At 43.9% G+C, this 27390-nt stretch overlaps 1 protein-coding gene across 3 annotated transcripts in view; it reads left to right on the forward strand.

Moving 5' to 3' along the window:
- The window catches only part of LOC131721962 (dynein axonemal heavy chain 2-like), a 78597-nt gene extending 51784 nt beyond the window's left edge, over positions 1-26813 (forward strand). For 2 of the 3 annotated variants that reach the window (XM_059015381.1, XM_059015382.1), the window contains exons 56-88: positions 355-522; positions 1177-1337; positions 1779-1918; positions 2520-2652; positions 3412-3551; positions 4241-4451; positions 4859-4975; positions 5608-5749; positions 6282-6451; positions 6681-6797; positions 7658-7822; positions 8097-8219; positions 9169-9317; positions 9938-10004; positions 10427-10577; positions 11606-11754; positions 12476-12609; positions 14398-14542; positions 15099-15298; positions 15638-15764; positions 16874-17060; positions 17967-18115; positions 18810-18993; positions 19379-19569; positions 20221-20412; positions 20924-21108; positions 21553-21784; positions 22155-22306; positions 22522-22636; positions 23504-23680; positions 24428-24502; positions 25289-25439; positions 25685-26813. In XM_059015381.1, the coding sequence (XP_058871364.1) occupies positions 355-522; positions 1177-1337; positions 1779-1918; positions 2520-2652; positions 3412-3551; positions 4241-4451; positions 4859-4975; positions 5608-5749; positions 6282-6451; positions 6681-6797; positions 7658-7822; positions 8097-8219; positions 9169-9317; positions 9938-10004; positions 10427-10577; positions 11606-11754; positions 12476-12609; positions 14398-14542; positions 15099-15298; positions 15638-15764; positions 16874-17060; positions 17967-18115; positions 18810-18993; positions 19379-19569; positions 20221-20412; positions 20924-21108; positions 21553-21784; positions 22155-22306; positions 22522-22636; positions 23504-23680; positions 24428-24502; positions 25289-25439; positions 25685-25839 (5054 nt within the window). In that variant the 3' untranslated portion in view covers positions 25840-26813. Of the gene's footprint in view, positions 1-354; positions 523-1176; positions 1338-1778; positions 1919-2519; positions 2653-3411; positions 3552-4240; positions 4452-4858; positions 4976-5607; positions 5750-6281; positions 6452-6680; positions 6798-7657; positions 7823-8096; positions 8220-9168; positions 9318-9937; positions 10005-10426; positions 10578-11605; positions 11755-12475; positions 12610-14397; positions 14543-15098; positions 15299-15637; positions 15765-16873; positions 17061-17966; positions 18116-18809; positions 18994-19378; positions 19570-20220; positions 20413-20923; positions 21109-21552; positions 21785-22154; positions 22307-22521; positions 22637-23503; positions 23681-24427; positions 24503-25288; positions 25440-25684 lie in introns of those variants that run through there. The other variant, XR_009319966.1, reaches the window with a different exon arrangement.
- The last annotated feature ends 577 nt before the right edge of the window (positions 26814-27390 follow it).

Here is a 27390-nt window from a genome sequence, read left to right on the forward strand (position 1 = left end):
ACTCTTGACCGGAGGGTCGTGGGTTCAATCCCAGGTGGGGGACACTGCTGCTGTACCCTTGAGTAAGGTACTTTACCTAGATTGCTCCAGTAAAAACCTAACTGTATAAATGGGTAATTGTATGTAAAAAATAATGTGTAAAAAATAATATAATTGTATGTAAAAATAATGTGATATCTTGTAACAATTGTAAGTCGCCCTGGATAAGGGTGTCTGCTAAGAAACAAATAAATAATAATATATAGTGTAATGGCATCATGGGGCAAATGGTTACTGTATAAATATGTTCTAACTGTATGCAATTCCGTGGGCTTCGAGTGTGTTTTGAGCCGTGCCGTCTGCGTGTTTTTGCAGTTGCCCGCGTGGTGCGTGTGGTCAGCCAGCCCCGGGGGAACATGCTCCTGATTGGGATCGGAGGCTCAGGCAGGCAGAGCCTCTCCCGCCTCTCCTCCTTCATCTGCGAATACGACGTCTTCCAGATCGAGGTCACCAAGATCTACCGCAGGCAGGAGTTCAGAGAAGGTCAGCGCTGGCTCTCCCCGCTCACACGCTGGCTCTCCCCGCTCACACGCTGGCTGTGCATTCTCTGCAGACACTGCTGACGTGGCATGCTGATAGGCTTACAGGAGACAGTGTACAGCTAGGGCCAAAGGTTTTGCATCACCCTATGGGATTAACTCATTTTGCTTCATAAAATCGAATACAGTCTGCTGAATACGTTTTTTCCATAGACTTGAAAAAATGTACAAAAACTTTTGGCCATAGTTGTAGCGGTACGCCTCTGATAACAGGAAAGTTCTTACAGCGAAAAAAATGTAAGGAAAGGGGACAGTAATAAAATGAATAAAATTTAGCAGTTGCTACAACTGTATATCATACTAACGTAGGTGTGTATCAAGTACCTGCATGGCCAGTTTCACAGACCCCGATTTAGCAATATTCTACTACTGAGGTAAGGCAGTTCAAGATTCCTGCAACTAATACATACAACACTTTAATCAGGACCTCCGCGCAGTTTAAGCGAAGCAGAGTGGCACAATGTGTGTTAGGAGGAGGAGATGAAAGAAAGCAGCAGCAGTTGATGATGATGAGTTCACCCCCCTAGTCTCTGTAAGTCTCTTTGGATAAAGGTGTCTGTTTAAACGACTGATTAATAATACTGTCCCGGCGTTTCAGACATCAAGAAGCTGTACCGTCAGACTGGAGTCGACAACAAGCCCACAGTGTTTCTGTTTCCGGACACTCAGATCGTGGAGGAGTCCTTCTTAGAGGACATCAACAACATCCTGAGCTCTGGGGAGGTGCCCAATCTCTACAAGGCAGACGAGTTTGAGGAAGTACGAGACTTCATCTGCCTGCCTGAAAATCGCAAAGGAATCTGTCTGCAGCTCTGTCCAAAAGTTTTGCATCACCCTATAGAATTAACACATTTAACATCTAGCATGAAATACTACTGTACGACTATTATGGCTTCCAGTAGACTTTTTTTTGCGATATCATTTTGTAGTTTCTTTGATTTACATGATGTTAAATAAAATATCTAAATCATATATACTACAATTCTAGGTGATGCAAAACTTTCACCCATAGCTGTAGCGTCAAATAAGTGTTTGCTATAACATGTGTTTCTTTTTGAAACTACCCGTTGTAGATCTATACACTTAATGGAAATTGGTTTGTAGCTATCTGTTTAGCTACGAGCAGTTCAGCAATGGGGGTTGCCTGTGTTGTTTATGGACCTCAGTGTCGTGCATCCTAACTCCTCCTTGTCTCTGCAGATTCAGAGTGCCTTGGCGGAAGCAGCTAAAGCAGAAAGCCTTCCGGAGACTCCAGACAGTATCTTCAGTTACCTGATCGAGAGAGTGAGGAGCAACCTGCACATTGTCCTGTGCATGAGCCCCGTGGGGGACCCGTTCCGGTGAGAGGAGGGGTTCAGCTTCCGTGCAGCCAAACAGTCTACAACTGCGGCCAAAAGAGGCTTGAGACATAATAAAAATACAAAAAAAAACACTATATAAATATCATTTCGATCTTTCGTTTAACATCGTGTAATCGAAGGAACTACTAAATGATATCGCAAAAGTCTACCGGGAGCCATAATAGCAGTACAGTAGTATTTCATGTTAGATTTCGAAATGTCACATATTTTTCATTTTTCGTCTGTATTTTTCGTTAAGTGTGAGGAAAACTACAAAGCGGTGTGTAATTCAATATGGTAAGGTAACGTTATTCAGCAGGTTCTGTTCGACTCTATGAAGCAAAATTTGTTAATTCTCTAGGGTGATGCATAACTTTTGGCCACAGCTGTAGACTTGCTGAGTGGATTTCTACTAATCGTTACTAATCTTAAAATATTGTTTTTTGAAAACAGGTACAAAAATAAGATAGCCAGCTTGCGTGGTTGGTTGGTTGCTAGCAGCCTATTCAATATGCAAAATTAGTCTGTTCTATAGGGCGATGCAAAACTGTGATGTACCATTGTACTGCAGTTCATCTACCTGTTCATGTTACTCCTAAAGGAACCGCCTTCGTCAGTACCCAGCACTCGTGAACTGCACCACCATCGATTGGTTCTGTGAGTGGCCCAAAGATGCCCTGCTGGAAGTGGCAGAGAAGTACCTGGAAGGAATGGCCCTGGGGGCAATCGAAGGGGTAAGGCAAGAACCAAACCTGCCTGCGCAATGCGATGGGGGAAACCTAAAAGAAACGAAGGCAATTAAACAAAAGTTTCATCTGGTGAATCGCAGTAGCCAAAATGTTTGTCTGCTTGACTTAGTTTCTTTTAAAACGACAGGATTTTGTGTAGTTTTACCATGCTTTTCTCATGGTTGTACTATGCATTTACCATAGTTTACCCATGTTTGCCATGTTTATTAATACACTTTGCCATTTTTTTTACAATGCTTCCCTATGCTTTACCAGACCTCTCTGTGCTTTACAATGCTTCCCTATGCTTTATCATACCTCTCTGTGCTTTACAATGCTTCCCTATGCTTTATCACACCTCTCTGTGCTTTACAATGCTTCCCTATGCTTTACCAGACCTATCTGTGCTTTACAATGCTTCCCTATGCTTTACCACACCTCTCTGTGCTTTACAATGCTTCCCTACGCTTTACCATACCTCTCTGTGCTTTACAATGCTTCCCTATGCTTTACCAGACCTCTCTGTGTTTTATAGTGCTTTCACTGTGCTTCAATTTTGATGTGATTTTACTTGTATAAGGGATGATGGAGTGTTGTGAAGTTACAGAAGCATCATTTTGGTAATGGTTCCTGTGGCCGTGTTCCAAACAGACCTGAGATTTTCCAAGAACGTTTTCATTACAGGGCGCGCTGTTTCAATACTGCGTGACAAACCTGGAAAGCAATCGCAGTTTGTGTAAAGTTACATTTCTTTTGGTTTTCCAGATAAACAGCAAAGTGTCTCAGGTGTTTGTCACCGTGCACCAGTCTGTGGCTGAGTATTCCCAGAAAATGAAGCTGGAACTGCGAAGGCACAACTACGTCACGCCAACCAACTACCTGGAGCTGGTGTCTGGCTATAAAAAGTGTGTGCTGCCGGGGGTCACATAATCAGTACAGATGTTTTAAACAGGGTTTTTTAACTGCATACAGCTGGTTTATTTGCCCTTTTCCAATATTACCGGTGGAATTTATTTAATAGCTAATTTGGTAATTCTTCCTGAAATTATAGTAACTGATTCACTTGTGTTAATTGATTAATTGAATCTTCCTAACTGTAATAAAGTACTGGTTATCCTTACCTTGAGGTTGCATATGTTGCTGCTGTATGACCAGTTGTTTTTATATTTTTATGTTTTGCTGTTTTGCTCCAGTGCAAAATTCACACCACTTTTTCCTGCTTAGTCAAAGTGTTACTGGTTGTTAATGTCCTTTAAGAATTACTTATTGTCCACTAGCCTGTGTACTTGTGGTAAAGGTAAAAGTAATTGTAGTTAGATCGAGTTGATTTCAGGCTTTTAATATGTATTACTGTTTTTTATCTTGTCCAGCCACAAGGTATCTTTTTGCATTTTTCAGTTTTCTAACTCCTTTTAGTCAAAAGATATTCTGTTTATTCAACTGTGGGGTTTTTGAAGAAGAGAAAGGCTTTGCAGATTGATAATTTTTTTTTTTTTTTTTTTTAATCAAAAAACATTGGATTCTCACCCAGGTGTCTTTATTAAACCTGTCCCACACTGACCCTGCTTTCTCCTCCTTACCCCCTCGCCCCCAGACTGCTGGGGGAGAAGCGCAAGGAAGTGGGAAACCAGGTGAACAAGCTGCAGAACGGCCTGTTCAAGATCGACGAGACCCGGACCAAGGTGCAGGCCATGTCCCTGGAGCTGGAGGAGGCCAAGAAGAAAGTGGCGGAGTTTCAGAAGCAGTGCGAGGAGTACCTGGTCATCATCGTGCAGCAGAAACGAGAGGCCGACGAGCAGCAGAAGGTGAGAGAGAGAGAGAGAGAGAAGGGAGGAGGGGGGGAGAGAGAGGAGAGGCTGAGAGGGAGAGGTGGCACAGTTTCAGAGATAGGGGGTATGTGGTCGTAAACGAGAAAAAATGAGAGACACAGGCAACAGAAGAGGGGGAAAGAGAGAGAGAGAGAGAGAGAGAAAAGAGACAGGAGAAGAAGGGGAGACAGAGGGGAGAATGGGAGAGTGGCAGCCCTCATAAAAGTTTACCACTATATTTTTGCATGGTCGGGGTGACAGAGTTTCAGCGATAGAGGGAGGAGTAACTGGCCATTACTTCAGAGAGGGAGGGAGAGGAGGCAGAGGATAGAGAAGAGGAGAGAGGTAGCAGAGTTACTTTGGGGTTTGTTCATTGATCGATGAACCCCCTGTGTCCCCCTCAGACTGTGACAGCACACAGTGAGAAGATCGGCGCCGAGGAGATCAAGTGCAAAGCGATGGCGGAGAACGCACAGAGGGACCTGGATGAGGCCCTGCCAGCGCTAGAGGAGGCCATGAAGGTACGGCTATCATATCGAGCACGGCACCCTCATGCAGTGATTGTGCACAGCTATGGCCGTGCCGATTTACAATGCAATGGTAAAACCTATGTATCCCCCACTTTAATCCTCCCATTGGATTTTGTTTTCCAGTGTATACAGCTACTGCGAAACGTTTTGCATCACCTAGAATTTTAGGATTGAGACAGAATAAAAAAAATAAAAAAAAACTATATGAACATAATTTATATATTTTTATTTAACATCATGTAATCAGAGAAACTACAAAAAATTATAATGCAGAAAAGTCTACCGGAAGCCATAATTGTAGTACAGTAGTATTTCATGTTTTTCGTTAAGTATATGGAAAACTACAATATGTTAAGGTAACATTATTCAGCAGGTTCCATTCGACTTTTTGAAGGGAAATTAGTTCATTCTCTAGGGTGATATAAAACTTATGGCCACAGCTATAGACTTGCTGAGTGGATTTCTACTAATCGTTACTAATCTTAAAATATTATTTTTAGAAAACAGGTTTAAAAATAAGATACCCAGCTTGCTTGCTTGCTTGCTAGCAGCCTGCTAAGTGCTAGCTTTGTGAAACTGGCATTGCCTAATTAAAGTGGCGACGGCTTGCTGTCTCTTGCTAGGCTCTCGAGTCCCTGAACAAGAAGGACATGACGGAGATCAAGTCGTACGGCCGTCCCCCCGTCCTGGTGGAGACGGTGATGCAGGCCGTGATGATTCTCCGAGGGAACGAGCCGACCTGGGCAGAGGCCAAGAGGCAGCTGGGTGAGCCATTCTACAAACTAGAGACCCTCCTGTCAGGTCCTGCAACTGTTTTTAACAAATCAGAGCCGTACATGGCTAGTAACATGCTGACCAAACCAGAAATGTAATTTTTTTATAATAAGTTATCATTATGTCGTTTGCTTCGTGCAGTTCTTCCAGCAGTTTTACGTGACTGTATTTAAGATGATATCAGAGCTGTTTCTCTCTCCTATTCTTTAAGATCTTTGAATACTGTCTCTCCTGGTGTTTAACTCCTACCATCCGAGTATTGAAAAATTATTATATTTAAAAGGGGGGAAGGGGGTGTTTGAAAAAGGAATATGGGTTCTTGAACATGCTGAGAAAGTCAAACCTCCCCTGGGTTTTCGTGCTGTGGTTAAAGAAAAGGGCTTGATACCAGGAGGTTCCCGGTTCAAATCCCGGCTCAGCCACTGACTCACTGTCTGTGACCCTGAACTACTTAACCTCTTTGTGCTCCGTCCTTCGGATGAGACGTAAAACAAACTGATTTTAATGATTGGGTTTCTCGCAGGTGAGTCGAACTTCATCAAGCAGCTGGTGCACTTTGACAAGGATAACATCTCTGACCGCGTGCTGAAGAAGATCGGGCAGTACTGCACCCAGCCCGACTTCCAGCCTGAGATCATCGGCCGTGTCTCATCAGCAGCCAAGTCCCTATGTATGTGGGTCCGAGCCATGGAGGTGAGTGACGCGGCCCCCGAACCCGAACCCGAACCCTAACCCTAACCTTAACCCTGACCCAAACACCCAGGCATGCACAGAATATCTTTAGTTAGCAAACCAGAAAGTATTCATTAATAGCGGATCCGAGTGATCAGTGCAGTTCTAAATAGTCTAGATGTTAGTTAACTAATTGCTTTTATTTTTATTATTATTATTATCATCATCACTATTTGTAATTGTCTTGCAGGTGTACGGGCGTATTTACCGAGTGGTGGAGCCCAAGCGGGCCCGTCTCAACGGAGCAATGCAGCAGCTGGCTGAGAAGCAGAGGGACCTGGCCGAAGCACAGGCGAAACTCAGAGAGGTCGGTACCAAGCCTTTCCTCATTACACACTATCAGGGGAACAACACCCTAACCCCAGAGTATTATTATTATTATTATTATTATTATTATTATTTAGTCATTTACCAGACGCTTTTATCTAAAGCGACTTAGAGACTAGGGGGTGAACTATGCATCATCAACAACTGCTGCTGAAGAGTCACTTCCAGTAGGACCTCGGTTTTACGTCTCATCCGAAAGGACGGAGCGCTGCCTGGTATTGATATGTGTTGGTTTGTGCCACTGTAATCCTGTTGGTACGTCAGAATATGAAAATGTTAATAACGGGACACCGTCCTTTTATAAAGCGTTATTATTATTATTATTTATTTCTTAGCAGACGTCCTTATCCAGGGCGACTTACAATTGATATCACATTATTTTTACATACAATTACATTATTATTTTTTACACATTATTTTATTTATTTATTTATTTTTACATAGAATTACCCATTTATAGAGTAATTTTTACTGGAGCAATCTAGGTAAAGTACCTTGCTCAAGGGTACAGCAGCAGTGTCCCCCACTGGGGATTGAACCCACGACCCTCCGGTCAAGAGTCCAGAGCCCTAACCACTACTCCACACTGCTGCCTGTGTTACTGGGGTTGTCCTTGTTAAACGGGTAGCACAGTGTAGTGAAGCATTATACAAGCTTAGTGAAATGAGTTAATTCCATAGGCCATAGCTTAAGCATTACAGTGCAGATTTACTGTGTAACCGAGGAAGCGGTAAGAGTCTGTCTCATAAGTAAGCCTAGTGTTTTATCAGTATTGCTTGTGACCGATGCAAGCGCTTTCTTGTGTGTGTGTGTGTGTGTGTGTGTGTGTGTGTCTCTCAGGTGGGAGAGAAGCTGGAATTACTGAAGAAGCATTACGATGAGAAACTGACTCAGAAAGAGGAGCTGCGCTTGAAGTCCGAGGACATGGAGATGAAACTGGACCGGGCCGCCAAGCTGGTCTCAGGGCTGGCCGGGGAGAAGATCCGCTGGGAGGAGACTGTCAAGGTATTATTTTATTATTATTATTATTATTATTATTATTTATTTATTTGGCAGACGCCTTTGTCCAAGGCGACTTACAGGTGTTACAATGTAAGATTAATATTTAAATACAGCGTGGTTTACAATAAGTGCAACAATACTACTAGAATACAGTGTGAACTAGGATGCAGCAAGTTAGGATTACAGCAATTGGAATGAGGAGCAGCTTTGCCGCCCCTGACGCGCTTCAGCCAGTGCGTGTTCGTGATTTATTTAATGTTTATTTATTTTTTTGCAGGGGTTGGAAGAAGACATGGGGTACTTGGTGGGAGACTGTCTGTTGGCTGCAGCCTTCCTCTCTTACATGGGTCCGTTCCTGTCAAACTACCGAGACGAAATCGTCTCGAAAATCTGGAGACAGGTCTGTATCGCTCGAGTATCAATCCAGCCCCCGTTTCCAAACCCCGTTCTCCGACCGTTTAAACTGCACGGCAGTCACCTGCTGCTAAATTGCTTAAGTGATTGTTGGTATTATTTTACATTTTAACAGCTAATAAACTGGGTGCAATTTCTAACTTTACATTTCGAACATCATTTAGATCTTTTTTTTAACATCATGTAATCAAAGAAACTGCAAAATTATATTGCTTAAAAAAAGTCTACCGGAAGCCAAATTAACATGAGAAACACAAAATACCCAAACATAGAACAGTTTACTTCACGCGTGTGTGAAACAAACAAAAAGAGTCGGCTTAAACAGCATTACACAACGATGTGCTACAATTGTCCTTACAATGAGTAAAGCAAACATAAAAAAATATGTGTTGTACTTACAATCAATTCTAAAGAACACAATTTTAAAATAAGAAATTGTCCATCAAGGTCTGCCTTTTACAATGCACCACCTCCCGCTGTAAATCCATCTCAATTTTGCGTGCAGCTTGGTATCCAGTTTCAAAGCCACGATTCTGCCTCAGTCCGCCAGAAATACGCAGTTGTGAAGTCAGTGTGTTATAAAAGCTGCATGAAGTATGCGCATAAATCATGCAAGTGCGCTCTGTACCGCTGGCAACTAGGAATAAAGTTGTCAATAAGCGGCGTGCAGTTGCTAATATCAGAATTCCATTAACATTAAAGTCTGTGGGACAGGATTGGTTCCTGGGAAAATGTTGTTAAAGTTGTCTTTATCAGGGTTGCTAATAACAGGCATCTACTGTATATGGAAAACTACAAAGTATGTAATTCAATATGTTAACGTAACATTATTCAGCAGGTTTCATTCCACTTTATTCCAGTTCATTCTCTAGGGTGAGGCAGGACTTTTGGCCCTAGCTGTAGCTGTTTCGAACGCAGTTTTGCTCTCTTTTCAGATCCGGGATCTGACCATACCCTGCTCCCCCAGCTTCAGCTTCGCTAACTTCCTGTCCAAGCCGACGGTGGTCCGAGATTGGAAGCGTCAGGGACTGCCTTCCGACGCCTTCTCGACGGAGAACGGGGTCATTGTCACCCGCGGCAACCGGTAAACGTGACCGTCTGCGCCATAGCAAAGTGTAATCAAGCACAGTGAAAGCATGGTAAAGCCTAGGCAAGCATTACAAAGCACTGAGATTTATGGTAAAGCATAGGGAAGCAGCGTAAAGCACAGAGAGGTCTGGTAAAGCATAGGGAAGCAGCGTAAAGCACAGAGAGGTCTGGTAAAGCATAGGGAAGCAGCGTAAAGCACAGAGAGGTATGGTAAAGCATAGGGAAGCATTGTAAAGCACAGAGAGGTCTGGTAAAGCCTAGGCAAGCATTACAAAGCACTGAGAGGTATGGTAAAGCATAGGGAAGCAGCGTAAAGCACAGAGAGGTCTGGTAAAGCATAGGGAAGCAGCGTAAAGCACAGAGAGGTCTGGTAAAGCATAGGGAAGCAGCGTAAAGCACAGAGAGGTCTGGTAAAGCATAGGGAAGCAGCGTAAAGCACAGAGAGGTCTGGTAAAGCATAGGGAAGCAGCGTAAAGCACAGAGAGGTATGGTAAAGCATAGGGAAGCATTGTAAAGCACAGAGAGGTCTGGTAAAGCAGACAAAATCACAAGGTAAACTAACCCTTATAAAAGTTGCTCCCAGTTGTATCAGCTTGGCTCTGTGTCTCATTCTAGGTGGCCCCTCATGGTAGACCCTCAAGGACAAGCTCTTAAATGGGTCAAGAACATGGAGATGTCAAAGGTAGGATTCTGGAATGGCTTTGTATAATAAACATGGTAACTTAATCCACACTTTCATACAGTCTATCGATATGCAGTGTGCAGGAAGGCTAAATCTGTTGGCTGCCGTAGTTTTTGCATTAAAACACACAGCCACACACATGGCTGGGGAACTGTGGGCTTCATCACTTGTGTAATCCTGCCCTATCATGCACTATATCAAATATCATCACCCATATATACCGCGCACCTCGAATATAAAGAGCTGTCTGCATGTAACAAATTTGTAAAAGTGAGTGAGTGTATGTGTGTTATATTTGTAAAACAGGATGGTTTTTAGCCAGTTGTTTCAGTGTCTTCTTCCCAAGCGGTTTTGTAAATGGTAATTCCTTTGCAGAGAGTTGATTGTTTTATTTGTGTGTGTGTGTGTGTGTGTCTTCACAGGGTCTGAAGGTGATCGACCTGCAGATGAGTGATTTCATGCGGGTCATGGAGAATGCAGTCCAGTTCGGCTCGCCCATCCTGCTTCAGAATGTGCAGGAGGAGCTGGATCCGTCGCTGTCCCCCATCCTCAACAAATCCGTCACCAAAGTCGGTCAGTACAGCATAAGACAGGACAATGCAGGACAGGACGGCAGCCGAGGGAGGCACTGTTAGACTTCTACAGCTGAGGCCAAAAGTTTTGCATCACCTAGAATTTTAGGATTGAGATATAATTTAAAAAAAAAAAAAAAAAAAACTATATGAACATAATTTAGATCTTTTATTTAACATCATGTAATGCAAAACGTCTACCGGAAGCCATAATAGTAGTACAGTAGTATTTCATGTTAGATTTTTTCAATTTTGTCAGTTTTGGAAAACTACAAAGCGGTGTGTAATTCAACATGTTAACATTATTCATCAGGTTTCATACCACTTTATGAAGCAAAATTAGTTCATTTTATAGGGTTCTGACGCAAAACTTTTGTCCATAGCTGTAGATCATCAGTAACTTCAACACTCAACCAGGAAATCTGTTCAGAACTGAAGAAACTTCAGGAAAAGCATTATTCTGAGTAGCGTAAATAAGCAGCTTTAGAACAAACTAGGTCAGCAGTCTGTTGCTTTTCAGATTGTTCAACACTGTTCTTTCCACAGCTTTCACACAGACCACAGCGCCCCACCTTATTCTTCGATATATATAAATGAGCGAGGCTTCTTGAGGTTTGTGGGAGGATAGCGTCAGAAAGGAGACTCAGAGGCTTGGAAAGACAAAGACAAACAGACACGGAACAAGAGCCAAAATAAAGATTGAAACAAAAGAACAAAACACTTGCAAACAGTACAAGTACAAGTACAAGTACAAGTACAAACACTCCCACTCATCTATACACCAACCCCTCAAGCAATGGATTTTTCTCCCCTTATATACAGGTGACCATTCTCCAATTAGCGCTCAGTTACCTAATTGGGAAATGGCCACACCTGTGATTGTTGGCAGGGACAGAATTAAACCCATCCCTGCCAGCCTTACATCCCCACACACACTGCATGCAGCAGCAGGGCTTCTGCCCTGCCACAAGGTTTTGTTGACGTTGCTTTTGAGATTTTGTGAGCTGACATGTGATCCGTTTTGTGTAGGCGGTCGATTGCTGATCAGGCTGGGCGATAAGGAGGTGGAGTACAGCCCCGAGTTTCGTTTTTACATCACCACCAAACTGTCGAACCCGCACTACACTCCGGAGATCTCCACCAAAACCAGCATTGTCAACTTTGCTGTCAAAGAGCAGGTGAGGATGCCCGGCACTCACTGGGTTAACACTGTACCCATCACCCCCACCCTTGCCCTGCCCGATCCCCCCCCTCTCTGTCCCTCACTCTGCCTTTTAAAATAAATTCTGTCCATTTAATTAATCAATAAATATCAATGTGTCCTGACCAAACCTTGTGCAGTGTGTAAGTTGAGTACTTTTGTCTTTTTATATAAATAGAGGGCTTGAATTTCTTACCAGTCCTGTTAATGTCTTGCAAGCCTAAGGGCCAGATTCTCAAAGCTGTTCACATCAAATTTTCATTAGCATGCTATTTTCGCAAAGTAATAACACACCTAATAAATGTTACGAAACCGGAAATAAATTCTCACTCTTTTTAGAATTGGAAATGATAGTGACGATTTAGATCGAATAGCTTTGAGAATCTAGCCCTATATAAAGACAGTGAGCTCAATTCTCAAAGCTGTTTACTCTGAAAATGTCATAACCACGATTTTTATCAGATCGTAAAAATGCACCCAATAAAATGCCCAATCCAGAACAAATAAGCAACTTGGAGCTGTTTCTGATCAGTTTTAGAATTCAGACAAAGAATAACGGCAAAGGCGATCTGTGGTAAGCAGCTTTGAGAATCTAGTGGGCTTTACCTGGTATGCCAGTTGGCCTTTGAAAGGCCAGGTGGAAGCCTCAGCATGAATTTGTGGTAACCCCGCTGGCTCTCCCTCTCCCCCTGTCTCAGGGTCTGGAGGCACAGTTGCTGGGGAACGTGGTGCGCAAGGAGAGACCGGAGCTGGAGGAGCAGAAAGACACCCTGGTCATCAACATCGCGTCAGGGAAGAACAAACTGCAGGAGCTGGAGGACGAGATCCTGCGGTGAGAGACTCCGACGAGAGATTAATTATTAAAACAGACTAGGCACCTACACTACTGCATTATTATTATTATTATTATTATTTGGCAGATTAAGGGACACCCTACACATGACGTAATTTAAATCATTTAAATCACAGAAACCTGATCTGGTCACCAGCAACTTTGATTAAAACTCAAAAAAGTGTTTGGTTCTATGCACGGGATGACGTCTGTACACAGGATAAGACGTACTGGAATTTCTACAGATTTCACATGTGATTTATTTGTGTATTTTTGTTTTGTTTGTGTTTGGATTACTAGTTGCTCAGGCTATCATTAACTATTAACTATTCTTCCAGCAAAAAAAAAAAAGCCTGATTGTGGGGAGGTGACGTGGCCACAGCGCTACACTAATATGTATCCCCCCACCCCCCCCACCCCATCCCCTTACTTCCCTGCAATTGAGTTATCTTAAGGAGCAATCTTTTTTTCTGGCATAGTTAGTAAGCCTGGTAAAAACATCAAAGTGCAGTACAGAATTTGCCTAAGGATTTCTTGTGCTTGAGCACTGCTTTCTCCACATATTATGTGTCACTTTACAGTTTGCCCACACTGACAAAGAAAGCCCTGGTAGTTTTGGGACACACTGTAATTGCCTGCGTGTGTAACTGGATACTGCACTGAGCTGTATATTACTCCTAGCCTGAGCCATATGCAGCTAGCATTTTAATCCAATCTGTTGCCATGGATTTAGTAGCATTTCTCCCCATAGAGCATCCGCTGTTCATTATCATTCAATAACATTTGATACCACAGCCCAGTATTACATTAGATTAGATTTTAATCATCAAAGATACATTATCATTGCTGGGGAAAAACATGCTTTTTTTCTGGCATTTTGAATGGGCTGAAAAAAATTGTCAAGAGTACCATATTACAGTGAAGGGATATATTTGATGCAAAGTAAACCTGGTAGCAAGCACTCCATCAAATGGGTGTTTCTAAGTGTTCGGTGGCTGACTCTATACGAGAGTGTATTTCTCGTAGACTCTCGGCTGTGTCTGAGGGGTCGGTCACACAGAGCGCAAGAGAAAGTGCTCTCTCAATACGATTAGAGGCAGTCACCGAACATTTTATAAAGTTGTTAAATCTAAATAGAAAAAAATAAAAAGTTGATGTTAAGGTGTTTAATCTGTTTATATGAAGCCTAGAAAGCCTGGAATGGGTGAAACTGCTATGCAGTAGGAGTCTTATTTCCACCCCTGTTATATACGCATTCATTATAATATAAGTAAATACAGATGTGGCCAAAAGTTTTGCATCACCTAGAATTTTAGGATTGAGACATAATTAAAAAAAAAAAAAAATCTGTATGAACATAATTTAGGTCTTTTTATTTAACATCATGTGAACAAAGAAACTACAAAATGATCTCGCAAAAAAAGTCTACCGGAAGCCATAATAACAGTACAGTAGGATTTCATGTTAGATTTCGAAATGTCACATTTTTCAATTGTTGTCAGTACATGGAAAACTGCAAAGCGATACGTAAATTAATATGTTAACGTAACATCATTAAGGAGGTTTCATTCGACTTTAAGAAGCAAAAGTAGTTAATTTTAGAGGGTGATGCAAAACTTTATACACATTCATTATAATATGCATAACGCCTGCAAACAAAAACTGCTTTGCACATCAGCTAGAAGCAGGTGAATAGCCCGTGTCGTGTGTAAGCTTCCCATTGGACTGCGGAGTCCTGATCCGAGCTCAGGATGGGAGCTCACAGTGTGTTGCTCTCGAATGCCGCAGGTTGCTGAACGAAGCCACGGGCTCTCTGCTGGACGATGTCCAGCTGGTCAACACCCTGCAGACCTCCAAGGTGACCGCCACAGAGGTGGCCGAGCAGCTGCAGGTCACCGAGCAGACGGAGATCAAAATCGACATGGCCAGAGAGGTGAGGGGTCCCGCCTCAAGAACAGGGCTCTGAGCAGTGCAGAGCCTTCTGGGTAAAAGAGTCAGACCAACCAGCAGGGCGTTTTTCATTTCAACATTAATGTATTTTTTATTTTTTTTATCTATGTATATATTTTCTCATCTTTATAAATTATATTTTATGTAAAGCGTTCTGAGACGCCTTTATTGATGTGAAGTGTGCTATATAAACAAATAATTAAAGATTGATTTGATATATATATATATAGAGAGAGAGAGAGAGAGAGATAGAGATAGATAGATAGATGTATACACTTTTTTGCTCAAAGGTTAGTAATATGAACAAAAAGACACAAAGAGATAATAGGAGGCATTTATATTATATAAACTATTAATAGTCTCATTGTTTTTGTTTTTGTGTCTGTGTGTGTATGATTGTGTGTTTCTGTTTTATGTTTGTGTGCTGGTGTCTGTGGTTGTTTGTGTGTGCTTTTGTGCGTGTGTTTCTGCACGTGTGTGTGTGTGTGTGTGTGTGTGTGTGTGTGTGTGTGTGTGTGTGTGTGCGTGTGTGTGTGCAGGCGTACCGCCCCTGTGCTCAGAGGGCCTCCATCCTGTTCTTCGTGCTCAATGACATGGGCCGCATCGACCCCATGTACCAGTTCTCTCTGGACGCCTACATAGACCTGTTCAACCAGAGCATCGAGAAGAGCCAGCGCAGCACCAAGCTGGAGGAGAGGATCAGCAACCTCAACGAATACCATACCTACGCTGTGTACAGGTAACACTGCCATACCTACGCTGTGTGCAGGTAACACTGCCATACCTACGCTGTGTGCAGGTAACACTGCCATACCTACGCTGTGTGCAGGTAACACTGCCATACCTACGCTGTGTGCAGGTAACACTGCCATACCTGGTTATCAATTCAGTTATATAATAGTTATAGGACTGCGAGCCTCTTGTATGGGTTATATAACCCGACACTGCTTTCAGCCTCAATCCATTCACTTCTGCTACTGATATTACCCACATACACCTGCAGTACATTCGGCGTCCTGTAACTCTATGTGAAAGCACAGTGATGGTCCATGCTGACTGGTGTAGCGCTCTCTTACAGGTACACGTGTCGGGGGCTGTTTGAACGTCACAAGATGCTCTTCAGCTTTCAGATGTGCTCCAAGATCCTGGAGGTGGCTGGCAAGCTGAACATGGATGAGCACAACTTCTTCCTGAGAGGCGGGGTGGTGAGTGGAGTCTCGCACAGCGGCGGAGACCTTCGCTGGCGTGTTACTGGCGCAGAGGAGGAGGCGGCCGGGTAGCTGTGGCCAAACCAAACGTTTTGCATCGCCCTATAGCAGTGGTACTCAATCCTGGCCCTTGAGATCTAATCCAGTCCAGGTTTTTACTCCAGACAGGTTCTAATGTAGTTAATCGAAGCTGTTGAGAGGCAGTTAAGTAATTCAGAACCTGGTTGGAATAAAGACCAGGACTGGAATAAATCTCGAGAGCCAGAATTGAATACAAGTGCCCTATAGGATTAACTCATTTTGCTTCGTAAAGTCGAGTGAAACCTGCTGAATAACGTGACCGTGTTAACATATTGAATTACGTACCGCTTTGTAGTTTTCCCCCATATGATTAATGAAAAACTGACGGAAATTAAAAAAATGTGACGTTTTCGAAACATGAAACACTACTGTACTACTAATATGGCTTCCGGTAGGCTTTTTTGCGATATAATTTTCTGGTTTCTTTGATTTACATGATGTTAAATAAAAGATCTAAATTATGTTCATATATAAAAACCAATTTTAAATGATGTCTCAATCCTAATGTTCTTGGCAATGCAATGCATTTGGGCACAGCTATATGTCACTTAGGCTTCAGGAGTCTTTGCTGCTGTTATTATGTTTAAAATCTTTATTTTCAGCCCCTGTTGAGTCCTGTCAGTCACACAAGACTGCAGGTTACACTGATTCACCGCTTTTGTGTCCCTTAAAACATTTATAATTCATTTAAAATCCTATTGACATTGCCAAATACTGCTGCTATTCCTCCTCTTCTTAGCAACTGGCTTTCAGGAACAAACAAGCAACTGACTGCTGTGGTGTCAGTAATTGTGGCTTCCAGAATTTGTATAACAAATCCAGAGTTCTTTATGTTCTCTTTAACAAATTCACTGTTTCCCAAATCAATCAGTCAATTTCTGTGTTTCGTGAACAAGTTATTGCATACATCGTATAATCATCAATAAATCATTTTTTTAAAACTCCAATTTAACTGCGTTGTGGGTTTTGCCCTACTGAACTACTGAAACAAACAAGTGATGCTGATTAACTGCGTGTGGGTTCAGGTGCTGGATAAAGAAGGCCAGATGGACAACCCTTGCACAGGCTGGCTCTCCGATGCCAACTGGGATAACATCACGGAGCTGGAGAAGCTCACCAACTTCCACGGCATCATGAACTCCTTCGAGCAGTACCCCCGCGACTGGCAAGCCTGGTTCACCAGCGATGAGCCGGAGACCGCCACACTGCCCGGTGAGCAAGGGGGGCGGGCAGGGACTGGAGCAGGGGTCTCCAACCCGGGCCCTGGAGAGCCACAGTCCTGCGGGTTTTGAAGGTGTCTTCATGCCATATGTTAATCTTGACTAATTGAGCCAATAATTGGTGCAATTAAGTAACTGAGCGCTTGATTGAAACCCTGTAGCTCTCCAGGACCAGGGTTGGGTTCGGTTGGGTTGGGTTGGGAGGGGGGCGTCTGTAATTAACTAGAAATACAGCAGAACATAAGAACATAGGAAAGTTTGACGAACGAAAGGAAGCCATTCATTTATTAAATCAAAAGTTCATGAAACCTGTTTAGTTTAGAAGATTATTCTTTTTTGAGGCCCTGTCAAGTCCGATTAGTTAGATTCTTCTAATACTGATATTACTACAGCTATGGCATATATATATATATATATATATATATATATATATATATATATATATATATATATATATATATATATATAAAGTTTGAGAAAAAGGAAAACTGCTGTGTACCAAAATGATCAATAAGAAAAAAGAGAAAGATATTTCAGGCACTTAAAAAGGTAGAATAATTGATTACAAATCAATTATCAGGACGTTTCGGACTACAAGACCTTCATCGTCTGAATACAAAAAAACACATGAACATGATTTAGATCTTTTATTTAACATCATGTAATGAAATAAATTTTCAATGAAATAAATTTCATCTTTATCAGGGTTGCTAATAACAGGCATCTACTGTATATGGGGCAAACTACAAAGCAGTGTGTAATTCAATATGTTAACGTAACATGATTCAGCAGCTTTCATTCAGCTTTATGTTAGTTAATTCTGTAGGATGATGCAAAACGTTTGTCCACAGCTGTAGGCTGTTCAAGCTGAGCTCTTGCCGTGACTCTGTGTTTGCAGGGGAGTGGGAGAACGCCTGCAACGAGCAACAGAGGATGCTGATCGTGCGCTCGCTGCGGCAGGACAGGGTGGCTTTCTGCGTCACCTCCTTCATCATCAACAACCTGGGCTCCAAATTCGTAGAGCCGCCAGTGCTGGACATGAAGTCGGTGAGCAAAGTGGCTGGGAGCGGGAGCGCAGGCAAACATTTCAATATGAGATTCTCATGCTGACATCACAAGGAGGTGTGAACCCCCAAAGCGCTGGGGAGTGGGAAGGAGGGCTTACTGGCAAGCCTCGCCTTTACAATTGAGTACCGGTTTTAACGGTGTCGGTTTTACAGCCTCGGTGCGGAAATCTGTGATATAGAAACAGTAGGCGCTCGTGGTGTGTGAAAATGTTAGACCGCTTTGTGGCTATCCTTTTTTTTTTTTTTTTTTTTTTGCTATTTTAAATTCATTGCATGTGTGGCCTATTAAAGTCATCAACTAATTTAGCCAACCGGTAATTTGCCTGTTTTGACAATTTACCAAGATTTTCATTTACAGCGATTTGATTTCATACGCACAGCAAATCAATGGTCTGTTCTAATAGATTTGCACACTACTTGTGTGTGTGTGTGTGTGTGTGTGTGTGTGTGTGTGTGTGTGTGTGTGTGTGTGTGTGTGTATATACACAGTAGTTCACACAAAAAAAAGTGTAATGGCATAATGGAGCACATGTTTACTGGACTGCCTTGTAACCTGGTAAAAAGAGCTGCCTTGTGTAGGGGTGTACTGTGTGTGTATTAATATTTATATACAGTATATATATATATAAATATGTTTTAACCGTGTGCCTGTGTTTCTTCTCCTTCATGTGCAGGTACTTGACGACTCCACCCCTCGCACTGCCCTGATCTTCGTGCTGTCTCCCGGGGTGGATCCCACCAGCTCCCTGCTCCAGCTGGCTGAGGTGTGCGGGATGGCACCTCGCTTCCATGCCCTCTCCCTGGGGCAGGGGCAGGCTCCCATCGCCACGCGCATGATCAAAGAAGGAGTCAAGGACGGTGAGGCCACAGCAGCGCTCCTCACCGTTTTATTTTTTTACTGTGATTGGTGTTACAGGGCAATACAGGGTTACAATGCAAGATTCATATTTAAGTACAGGATAGTTTGTAGTAAGTGCAAATAATATACTGGTGAAATACAATATGAACTAGGATGCAACAGGTTAGGATTACAACAAGTTATATCTACAATGACACTAGTAGTGCAAATAAGCAATGATAGTGCATCAGCTGAGGATCCAGTAACCTGGTCAGGCAAGTCCTGTACATAGTAGGAGGGGTGGATCAAGAGATCTACAAGTGCAGTCTAAACAGGTGGGTCTTATTGGCTGGCAGTGGATTTGAGGTTATTTTATTTAAAGACCTTATTTTACCCTCTCCTTAGGTAACTGGGTGTTCCTGGCGAACTGCCACCTCTCTCTGTCCTGGATGCCCCAGCTGGATAAGCTGGTGGAGCAGCTGCAGCTGGAGGAACCGCACCCCGACTTCCGGCTGTGGCTCAGCTCCAGCCCGCACCCCGACTTCCCCATCTCCATCCTGCAGGCCGGCATCAAGATGACCACCGAGCCGCCCAAGGTACAGCCAGCCAGGGAACCACTAAACAGATAAACACACACACACACATATACACAGAGCCATCACACATATACACACATACAGAAACTGTACCATCAGCCAGGGAACCACTGAACAGATAAACACACACACACACACAGAGCCATCACGCATATACACACATACAGAAACTGTGCCATCAGCCAGGGAACCACTGAACAGATAAACACACACACACATATACACAGAGCCATCACGCATATACACACATACAGAAACTGTACCATCAGCCAGGGAACCACTGAACAGATAAACACACACACACATATACACAGAGCCATCACGCATATACACACATACAGAAACTGTACCATCAGCCAGGGAACCACTGAACAGACAAATACACACACACACACACTCACACACACTCACACACACACACATAGCCGCCAAACATATGCCACACACACACACACACACAGCCGTCACACACATACGCACACTCAGGAACTGTCCAGCTCGCCCGCACTGCACGAGATCTCTTACAACAAGAGACACGCATACACACCACGCAGATGACCTTACACGAGAGGACGCACAGGGAGTTATTTTCCATGTCCGTGGTTGTGCATTATAACAGAGGCGGGGTCTCACTCTTTGCTTGCTCCGCAGGGTCTGAAGGCGAACATGAAGCGACTGTATCACCTGATCACAGAGCAGCAGTTCAGCCGCTGCTCCAAGCCCCCCCTCTACAAGAAGCTGTTCTTCTCCCTGTGCTTCTTCCACAGCGTGCTGCTGGAGAGAAAGAAATTCCTGCAGCTAGGCTGGAACATCGTATATGGCTTCAACGACTCTGACTTTGAGGTGCCCGAACAAACACTACAGCTACGGCCACATCATTATTATTATTACTATTATTATTATGAATTACTCATTTAGCAGACGCTTTTATCCAAAGCGACTTACAGAGACTAGGGGGTGAACTGTGCATGAAAATGAATTGCACATTAATGTATTGTAAAATTCATAATACAAAAACTGAGAAGCAAACAGTTTTAGTTTGTATAACTATAGCAGTGCTTAATTTTGTTCAGTTTTAGTTTTATAAAACCAGCAGCTTTTTTTCACCTCCCTAAAAAAAAAAAAAAACAGGAGTTCATTAAAGACTGGAGCAAACACTTTGCAGATACAGCCCCTAGTTTCTTACACTTTTCAACTTCAAGAATTCTGATTAATCGTTTTGAAGCTATGGATAGCAAAACATTTAAGCTAGCGATTAAACAGACATCGCAATGGCAGCTCAAAATAATAGCGTATGAATAAAAGGGAGCCAAATGCAACTGTGTGACTCTGAGCCCCCCTCCCCTCCACCCAGGTATCGGAGAACCTGCTGGGCCTGTACCTGGACGAGTACGAGGAGACCCCCTGGGACGCCCTCCGCTACCTCATCTCGGGGGTCAACTATGGGGGGCACGTGACGGACGACTGGGACCGCCGGCTACTCACCACCTACATCAACGACTACTTCTGTGAGCAGGCTGTCACCACGCCCTTCTTCAAGTGAGTCTGCTTCACTCGCTCATTCATTACAAAACAGCAGAGCCGAGCGAAAGCATAGTCAAGCGCAGCTCAGCATCGTGAAAGCAGGGCAAACCATAGCCAAGCAGGGTACAGCATGTACATGTATACTGTAAGAACATTAAAAAAAAAAAAAAAAGTTTAGGGAAAGAGAAGACGCTTTCTTAATTCTTAATGCTTTACTCTCTTATTTCGTGACAGAACAGCAGTGTGAAAGCAAGGTACAGCAGGTGCATGTATACAGCTCTTTGAATATCGTGTTGTTGATGGGTGGGGACGTTGTCTGAAGTCAGCTGTTTAATTTAGGTTTAAGCTTACTTTCTTTTACAGGCAGTACGTGTGTCAAGTAAACAGCATTGTCTTGCTTAACATTGTATGTATTTGTGTGTGTGTGTGTGTGTGTGTGTGTGCGTGCGCTCATCACAGGCTCTCTTGCTTGAACACATACTGCATCCCGAAGGACGGGAACCAGGCTTCCTACAAGGAGTACATCAGTATGCTGCCCAACATGGACCACCCCGAGGCGTTCGGACAGCACCCCAACGCAGACATCGCCAGCCAGATCAGAGAGGCACGCACGCTGTTCGAGACACTGCTCTCTTTGCAGCCCCAGCTCACCGCCAGCACAGGAGCCGGGGGACAGAGCAGGGAGGAGAAGGTGAGCGGTATAATAAAGCACAGTGAAAGCATAGAAAAGCATAGGGGAGCATTGTAAAGCATAGAGAGGTGTGGTAAAGCATAGGGAAGCATTGTAAAGCACAGAGAGGTCTGGTAAAGCATAGGGAAGCATTGTAAAGCACAGAGAGGTGTGGTAAAGCATTGGGAAGCATTGTAAAGCACAGAGAGGTCTGGTAAAGCATTTTAAAAAACTGGTTAAACTAAGCCTTATAAAAGCTTCCCATAGTAAAAGCACAGCAAAGTGTATTAAAGCACAGTGAAAGCAGAGTAAAGCATTGTAAAGCACAGTGAAAGCACGGTAAGGCATTGGGAAGCATTGTAAAGCGTCTCCTCTCGCCCTGCCCCTGCAGGTTCTGGAGATCTCGGCTGACGTGCGTCAGAAGATCCCGGACGAGCTTGATTACGAAGGAACGCGCAAAATGCTGGCCGACGACCCCTCACCCCTCAACGTGGTGCTGCTGCAGGAGATCCAGAGATACAACTCCCTGCTGAGCACCATCAAGTGAGTGCACTCCCTGTCTGCCTGTCTGTCTGTTTGTCTGTTTGTCTGCCTGCCTGCCTGCCTGTGTGTCTGTCTGTCTGCCTGTCTGCCTGTCTGTCTGTCTGTCTGCCTGTCTGTAGATGTCCCTCTGTCTATACAACTTCGTGATCTGACCATCAGACCTCCCTGCTCTCTGTAACCCCTTGTTACCCCCCTCCCTGCCCCCCCCCCCGCAGGTCCTCTCTAATCGAGCTGGAGAAGGGGATCCAGGGCCTGGTCGTCATGTCAACCAGCCTGGAGGAGACCTTCACTTGCATCTACGATGCCAGAGTGCCGCCCATGTGGGAGAGGGTAGGGACCCAAGGGGAGAGACATGTCTTTGAAGAGTGGGCACTATTCAAATAAAGCTTTAAAAAGAAAAGAAAAAAGTCTGTTTTTGCGACTCAAATCAACTCTGATATTCCTGAAACTGTTCTGGATTACTGTATTATTCATAAAAAAAAACATTATTTTGTGTGGCAGAGTAGGGTAGGAGGATTGTGAAAATGTAGTCCTGGAGATAGTTGGTAGCAGGACAACGTCCCCCAGAATGCCCCAGGGTTGGAATTAACCCCAGGAATGTGATACACCAGGAATGTGTTCAATGGGCAGAGCGCCCCAGGGCGTTGCGTGGCTTTTTCTGTTGAACGATGGGCAAGCCGAGAGCGCTTCCTAACAGTAGCGAGTCAAGCTCAGAGCTGCCTCGCTGGACGTTCAAAACAGCCGACCTGCATTATCAGTGCTGGTGGCTGCAAATTGATTTTTTAAAATACGGGCTTGTTTGGCCAACGCATGTGTGGTAATAAGTAATATTTCTGTTTGTCATTTTAGCTTTTTGCAAATGATTGTGACATTTTTTTAAGTGACTGCTGTATTATAAAAGAAACATTTGTCAGATAGAAAAGACAAATCAGACTCGCGCCTCAAGGTGCTAAACCGAAAAAAATTGTCAGTAACTTTACATTGCACAAATACAGCAGTAGTAATTAACAACATCAAACAACCCGCAAGTTAAAGCTGTGTTAACTGAGCCTGGTATTTATTCCTCCATTTAGCACTATTGACTGTTTAAGAGTTTTATTTTTCAAATGAAATTGCAAACATGCTGTCCGCTCTCCTTTTTAAACCTTCCCCTCTCTCTCTCTCTCTCTCTCTCGCTCTCTCTCTCTCTCTTCGAAGGCATACCCCTCTCTCAAGCCCCTCGGCTCCTGGACCCGGGACCTGGTGCAGCGGGTCGAGCAGTTTGCCAAATGGGCCGAGACGGCCCACCCCCCAGTTCTGTTCTGGCTGTCTGGGTTCACCTTCCCCACGGGCTTCCTGACTGCAGTGCTGCAGGCCTCTGCACGGCTCAACAACGTGAGACACAAGCACTGAGAGACACCCGCACTGAGACACAAGCACTGAGAGACACAAGCACTGAGACACAAGCACTGAGAGGCACCCGCACTGAGACACAAGCACTGAGAGAAACAAACACTGAGAGACACCCAGAGAGACTCATTGACAAGACTATAGCTATGGACAAGAGTTTATAGAATGAATTAATTTTGCTTCATAAAGTGGAATGAAAGCTGCTGAATAATGTCACCTTGTTATTTTACAATACACTTAATGAACAACTGGCTTTAAAAAATGTGACATTTCCAAATCTAACATGAAATACTACTGTACTGCTATTATGGCTTCCGGTATAGACTTTTTGCAGTATCACTTTGTTTCTTTGATTTACATGGCGTTAAATAAAAGATCTTAATTATGTTCATATATATATATTTAATTATGTCTCAATCATAACATACTAGGGTGATGAAAAACCTTTAGGCATAGCTGTAGATAGTTTTCTCTTACAGTCTAAACCTTTGGCATTGAAGAAACAAGAGTAGCAGCATGAAGTGATAACCCACTATTCTTCACAAGCTTTATTGTTGTTTATTTATTTAACAACTTACAGGTGTTACAGGGCAATACGAGGTTACAGTGCAAGCTTAATATATAATACAGTAAGTGCAAATAATACCACTGAAATACAACACGAACCAGGAAGCAGCAAGTTAGGATTACAGCAAGCAGTGTTTAATGAACTCTTTCCACTGTATGTTTCAGATCTCAGTGGACACTCTGTCCTGGGAATTCATTGTCTCCACTGTGGACGACAATAACCTGCTATTCCCGCCCAAGGTAAGCCCCAGTACCCCAAACCAGCTCCTCACAAACTGGTCCTCGTTACAGCATACTGGTTATGAGTTCCATAAACCCTGCCGGTTGCACACTTTTATTCTTTATATAGGTCCCAGGAGTGCAATTTTGAAAGAATGTCATTGTACATTGTGTGTTTTTTGTATTTAAAGAGGCTGTGTGGTCCAGTGGTTAAAGAAAAGGGCTTGTAACCAAGAGGTCCCCGGTTCAAATCCCACTGACTCACTGTGTGACCCTGAGCAAGTCACTTAACCTCCTTGTGCTCCGTCTTTCGGGTGAGACGTAGTTGTAAGTGACTCTGCAGCTGATGCATAGTTCACACACCCTAGTCTCTGTAAGTCACCTTGGATAAAGGCGTCTGCTAAATAAACAAATAATAATAATTTAAAGCATGATATCTGGTACTACACTCGATTAAAGAACTCTCTGTTTGCAAGCCATGCTTTCAGTGAGCGTTGCACTTGCTTGGGAGGTGAAGTTATCTCCACCCCTGCAGTGGCTTTATTTCCTGTCCTTAACTAACCAGCTGCTGCTTCCCCTGTTGATTCAGCCGGTAATACGACCCCAGAATGCACTGCTGAGGTGAAACGTGCAATTGCGACGGATACCCTGAGGTTAAGGCATAGAAGCTGAAAAGTTTCTCTAAGCTTTTAGTGTCGCCAACTCAAAAGCGCTGAATCGCGTGTGTCGGGTAATCCGCAGTCTGTCGTGGGTCGTTGTTTGTCACTTGATGGAGGAACGTGTTTGGATATTCTGCTGTTTTTCCAGGACGGCGTGTTTGTGAAGGGGCTGTTCCTGGAGGGAGCTGGCTGGGATCAGAAGAACTCGAGTCTGGTGGAGGCTCAGCCCATGCAGCTGGTGTGCCCGATTCCCACCATCCACTTCAAACCTGTGGAAAACAAGAAGAAGAGTGGGAAAGGTGTGGCACGACCCCCTCACATCCCTCCCTCATACCCCCTCACACCCCTCCCTCATACCCCCTCACACCCCTCCCATACCCCTCATACCCTCCCATACCCCGCATACCCCCGCATACCCCCTCACACCCTCCCATACCCCCTCATACCCTCCCATACCCCCTCATACCCTCACATACCCCCTCATACCCCCTCACACCCCCCCCCTCATACCCTGTGGTGTTAATGAGCTTGTTGTTCTCTGCAGGAACGTACGCTTGCCCTTGCTACTACTTCCCGAATCGCGCCGGACTGTCCGGCAGGGCCTCCTTTGTGGTGGGAGTGGACCTGAAATCAGGAGCCATGCAGCCTGACCACTGGATCAAGAGGGGCACCGCCCTGCTCATGAGCCTGGACAGCTAGGAGCCCCACCCAGGGAGCGGGCTGCCTTCATCAGGGCGGTCCTTACACAGCAAAACACAACCACAACTCACTCAGCATGGCTCGCAACAAAAAACTCAGGAGCGCTTTCCTGTCCTTCAGCTACTGCAGTCAAGTATCTATGAAAGAAAGCACAATAACATGAAAACATATAATATCACAGGATAACAATATAAAAACTTAAAAAATAATTATTTATTAACTTAATATGGGCCGGATTTATAAAAGAGCTTTAACCCGCTGTGACATTTATTTTTTGTGAAAGAGAAAGTCAAACTGTGTCAAAGAATTCATTTAAGGACTCAGAATTGGTCCAAGTTTTATAAGATCGGGGGCTGGTTGCATAAAACACCTTAAGTATTAAGTTTAAGTTTTTAACTCTACAGGATCTTCCCTTAACTAGGGTAAGGGTAGGGTAATGTGTTCAGCTGCTTCGTGCAACAGCTTTAAACTCCAGGAGCACTAAGGGGAAAATTAAACTAAAGGTGTTTTATGCAACCTATTCACAGAGCTTTGGTCACGAGTTTTTAAAGACGTGCTGTGTTAAAGACTGTGCTAGATCTGACCCTATCTGTCCAGTACACTCTGCCCCTCTGTTTTGTCTCTCAGGCTTGTCGTTTTGATACGTTTTCCTGTCTGTTTCAGATTAACCTGCTTCTATTAAAAGCCCCAAACGAACCAACACTGTTGTTACTCTTCACGGCTGTTTCCATGACCCCTAATGCTCTGAAGTTACTTTAGATAAGGGCAAGTCCAAGATGAGCGATTATCAGACCCCGTGTAACCAGCGGTAAATCTTTTGAATGCTTATGTGCATTGAGTATTATTGAAGTCTTGTGTAGATAGGGGTCATATTAAAATGCAATCTGTTCTGGGGCAGTTTTTGGCCACGGTTACTTGTTTGGTGCCATAGTTGTCGGGTTCAAAAAATGTAACACCTTTAATAAAAATAAATAAAGAAATGTGATGTTTTTTATTTTTTTATATTATTTTATTCAGTGTGTCCAATTATAATCCCCCCCCCCCGATTTTCTCCCAATTTGGAATGCCCGATCACTTTTCTCCTCACCACAGCAGTTCCCCACATGGCTCGAAGGTTCAGGGGGCGTCCTCCGATCCCACGACCAAGCCAGCTTCCTTTTTCACCCAGGAACTCGAAAGCGGATGGCAGTGTGCTACCGCCCTCTGGAGGACAGCCCTGCAGGTTTCCCCTCTAAGCTCACTGGGCGCCTAGCCAGCAGGGTGCGCTGCAGAGCGATGAGTCCCCTGCCGGGATTTACCTCCCAAACCCACAGGGAGTGCCTGAGCCAATACGACGCTCCCTTCGGAGTCCCCAGCGAAGACCGGCCTGCTTCGCTCAGCCAGGACGCGAACCGTGATGCTTTTTTCAATCAAGTGGAAAACAACGCTTTCAGTCTCGACCTCTCGAAAGGCTGACTGGTGAGTGGGTTGCTAATTAAAAAAAATTACCCCGCACACTCAAGAGGGGGACAGAAAGTTTTTGGGGAAAAAAAAAATATTTTAACATTGATA

The sequence above is a fragment of the Acipenser ruthenus genome, chromosome 50 (assembly GCF_902713425.1).
Source record: "Acipenser ruthenus chromosome 50, fAciRut3.2 maternal haplotype, whole genome shotgun sequence".
Lineage (NCBI taxonomy): Eukaryota > Metazoa > Chordata > Actinopteri > Acipenseriformes > Acipenseridae > Acipenser > Acipenser ruthenus.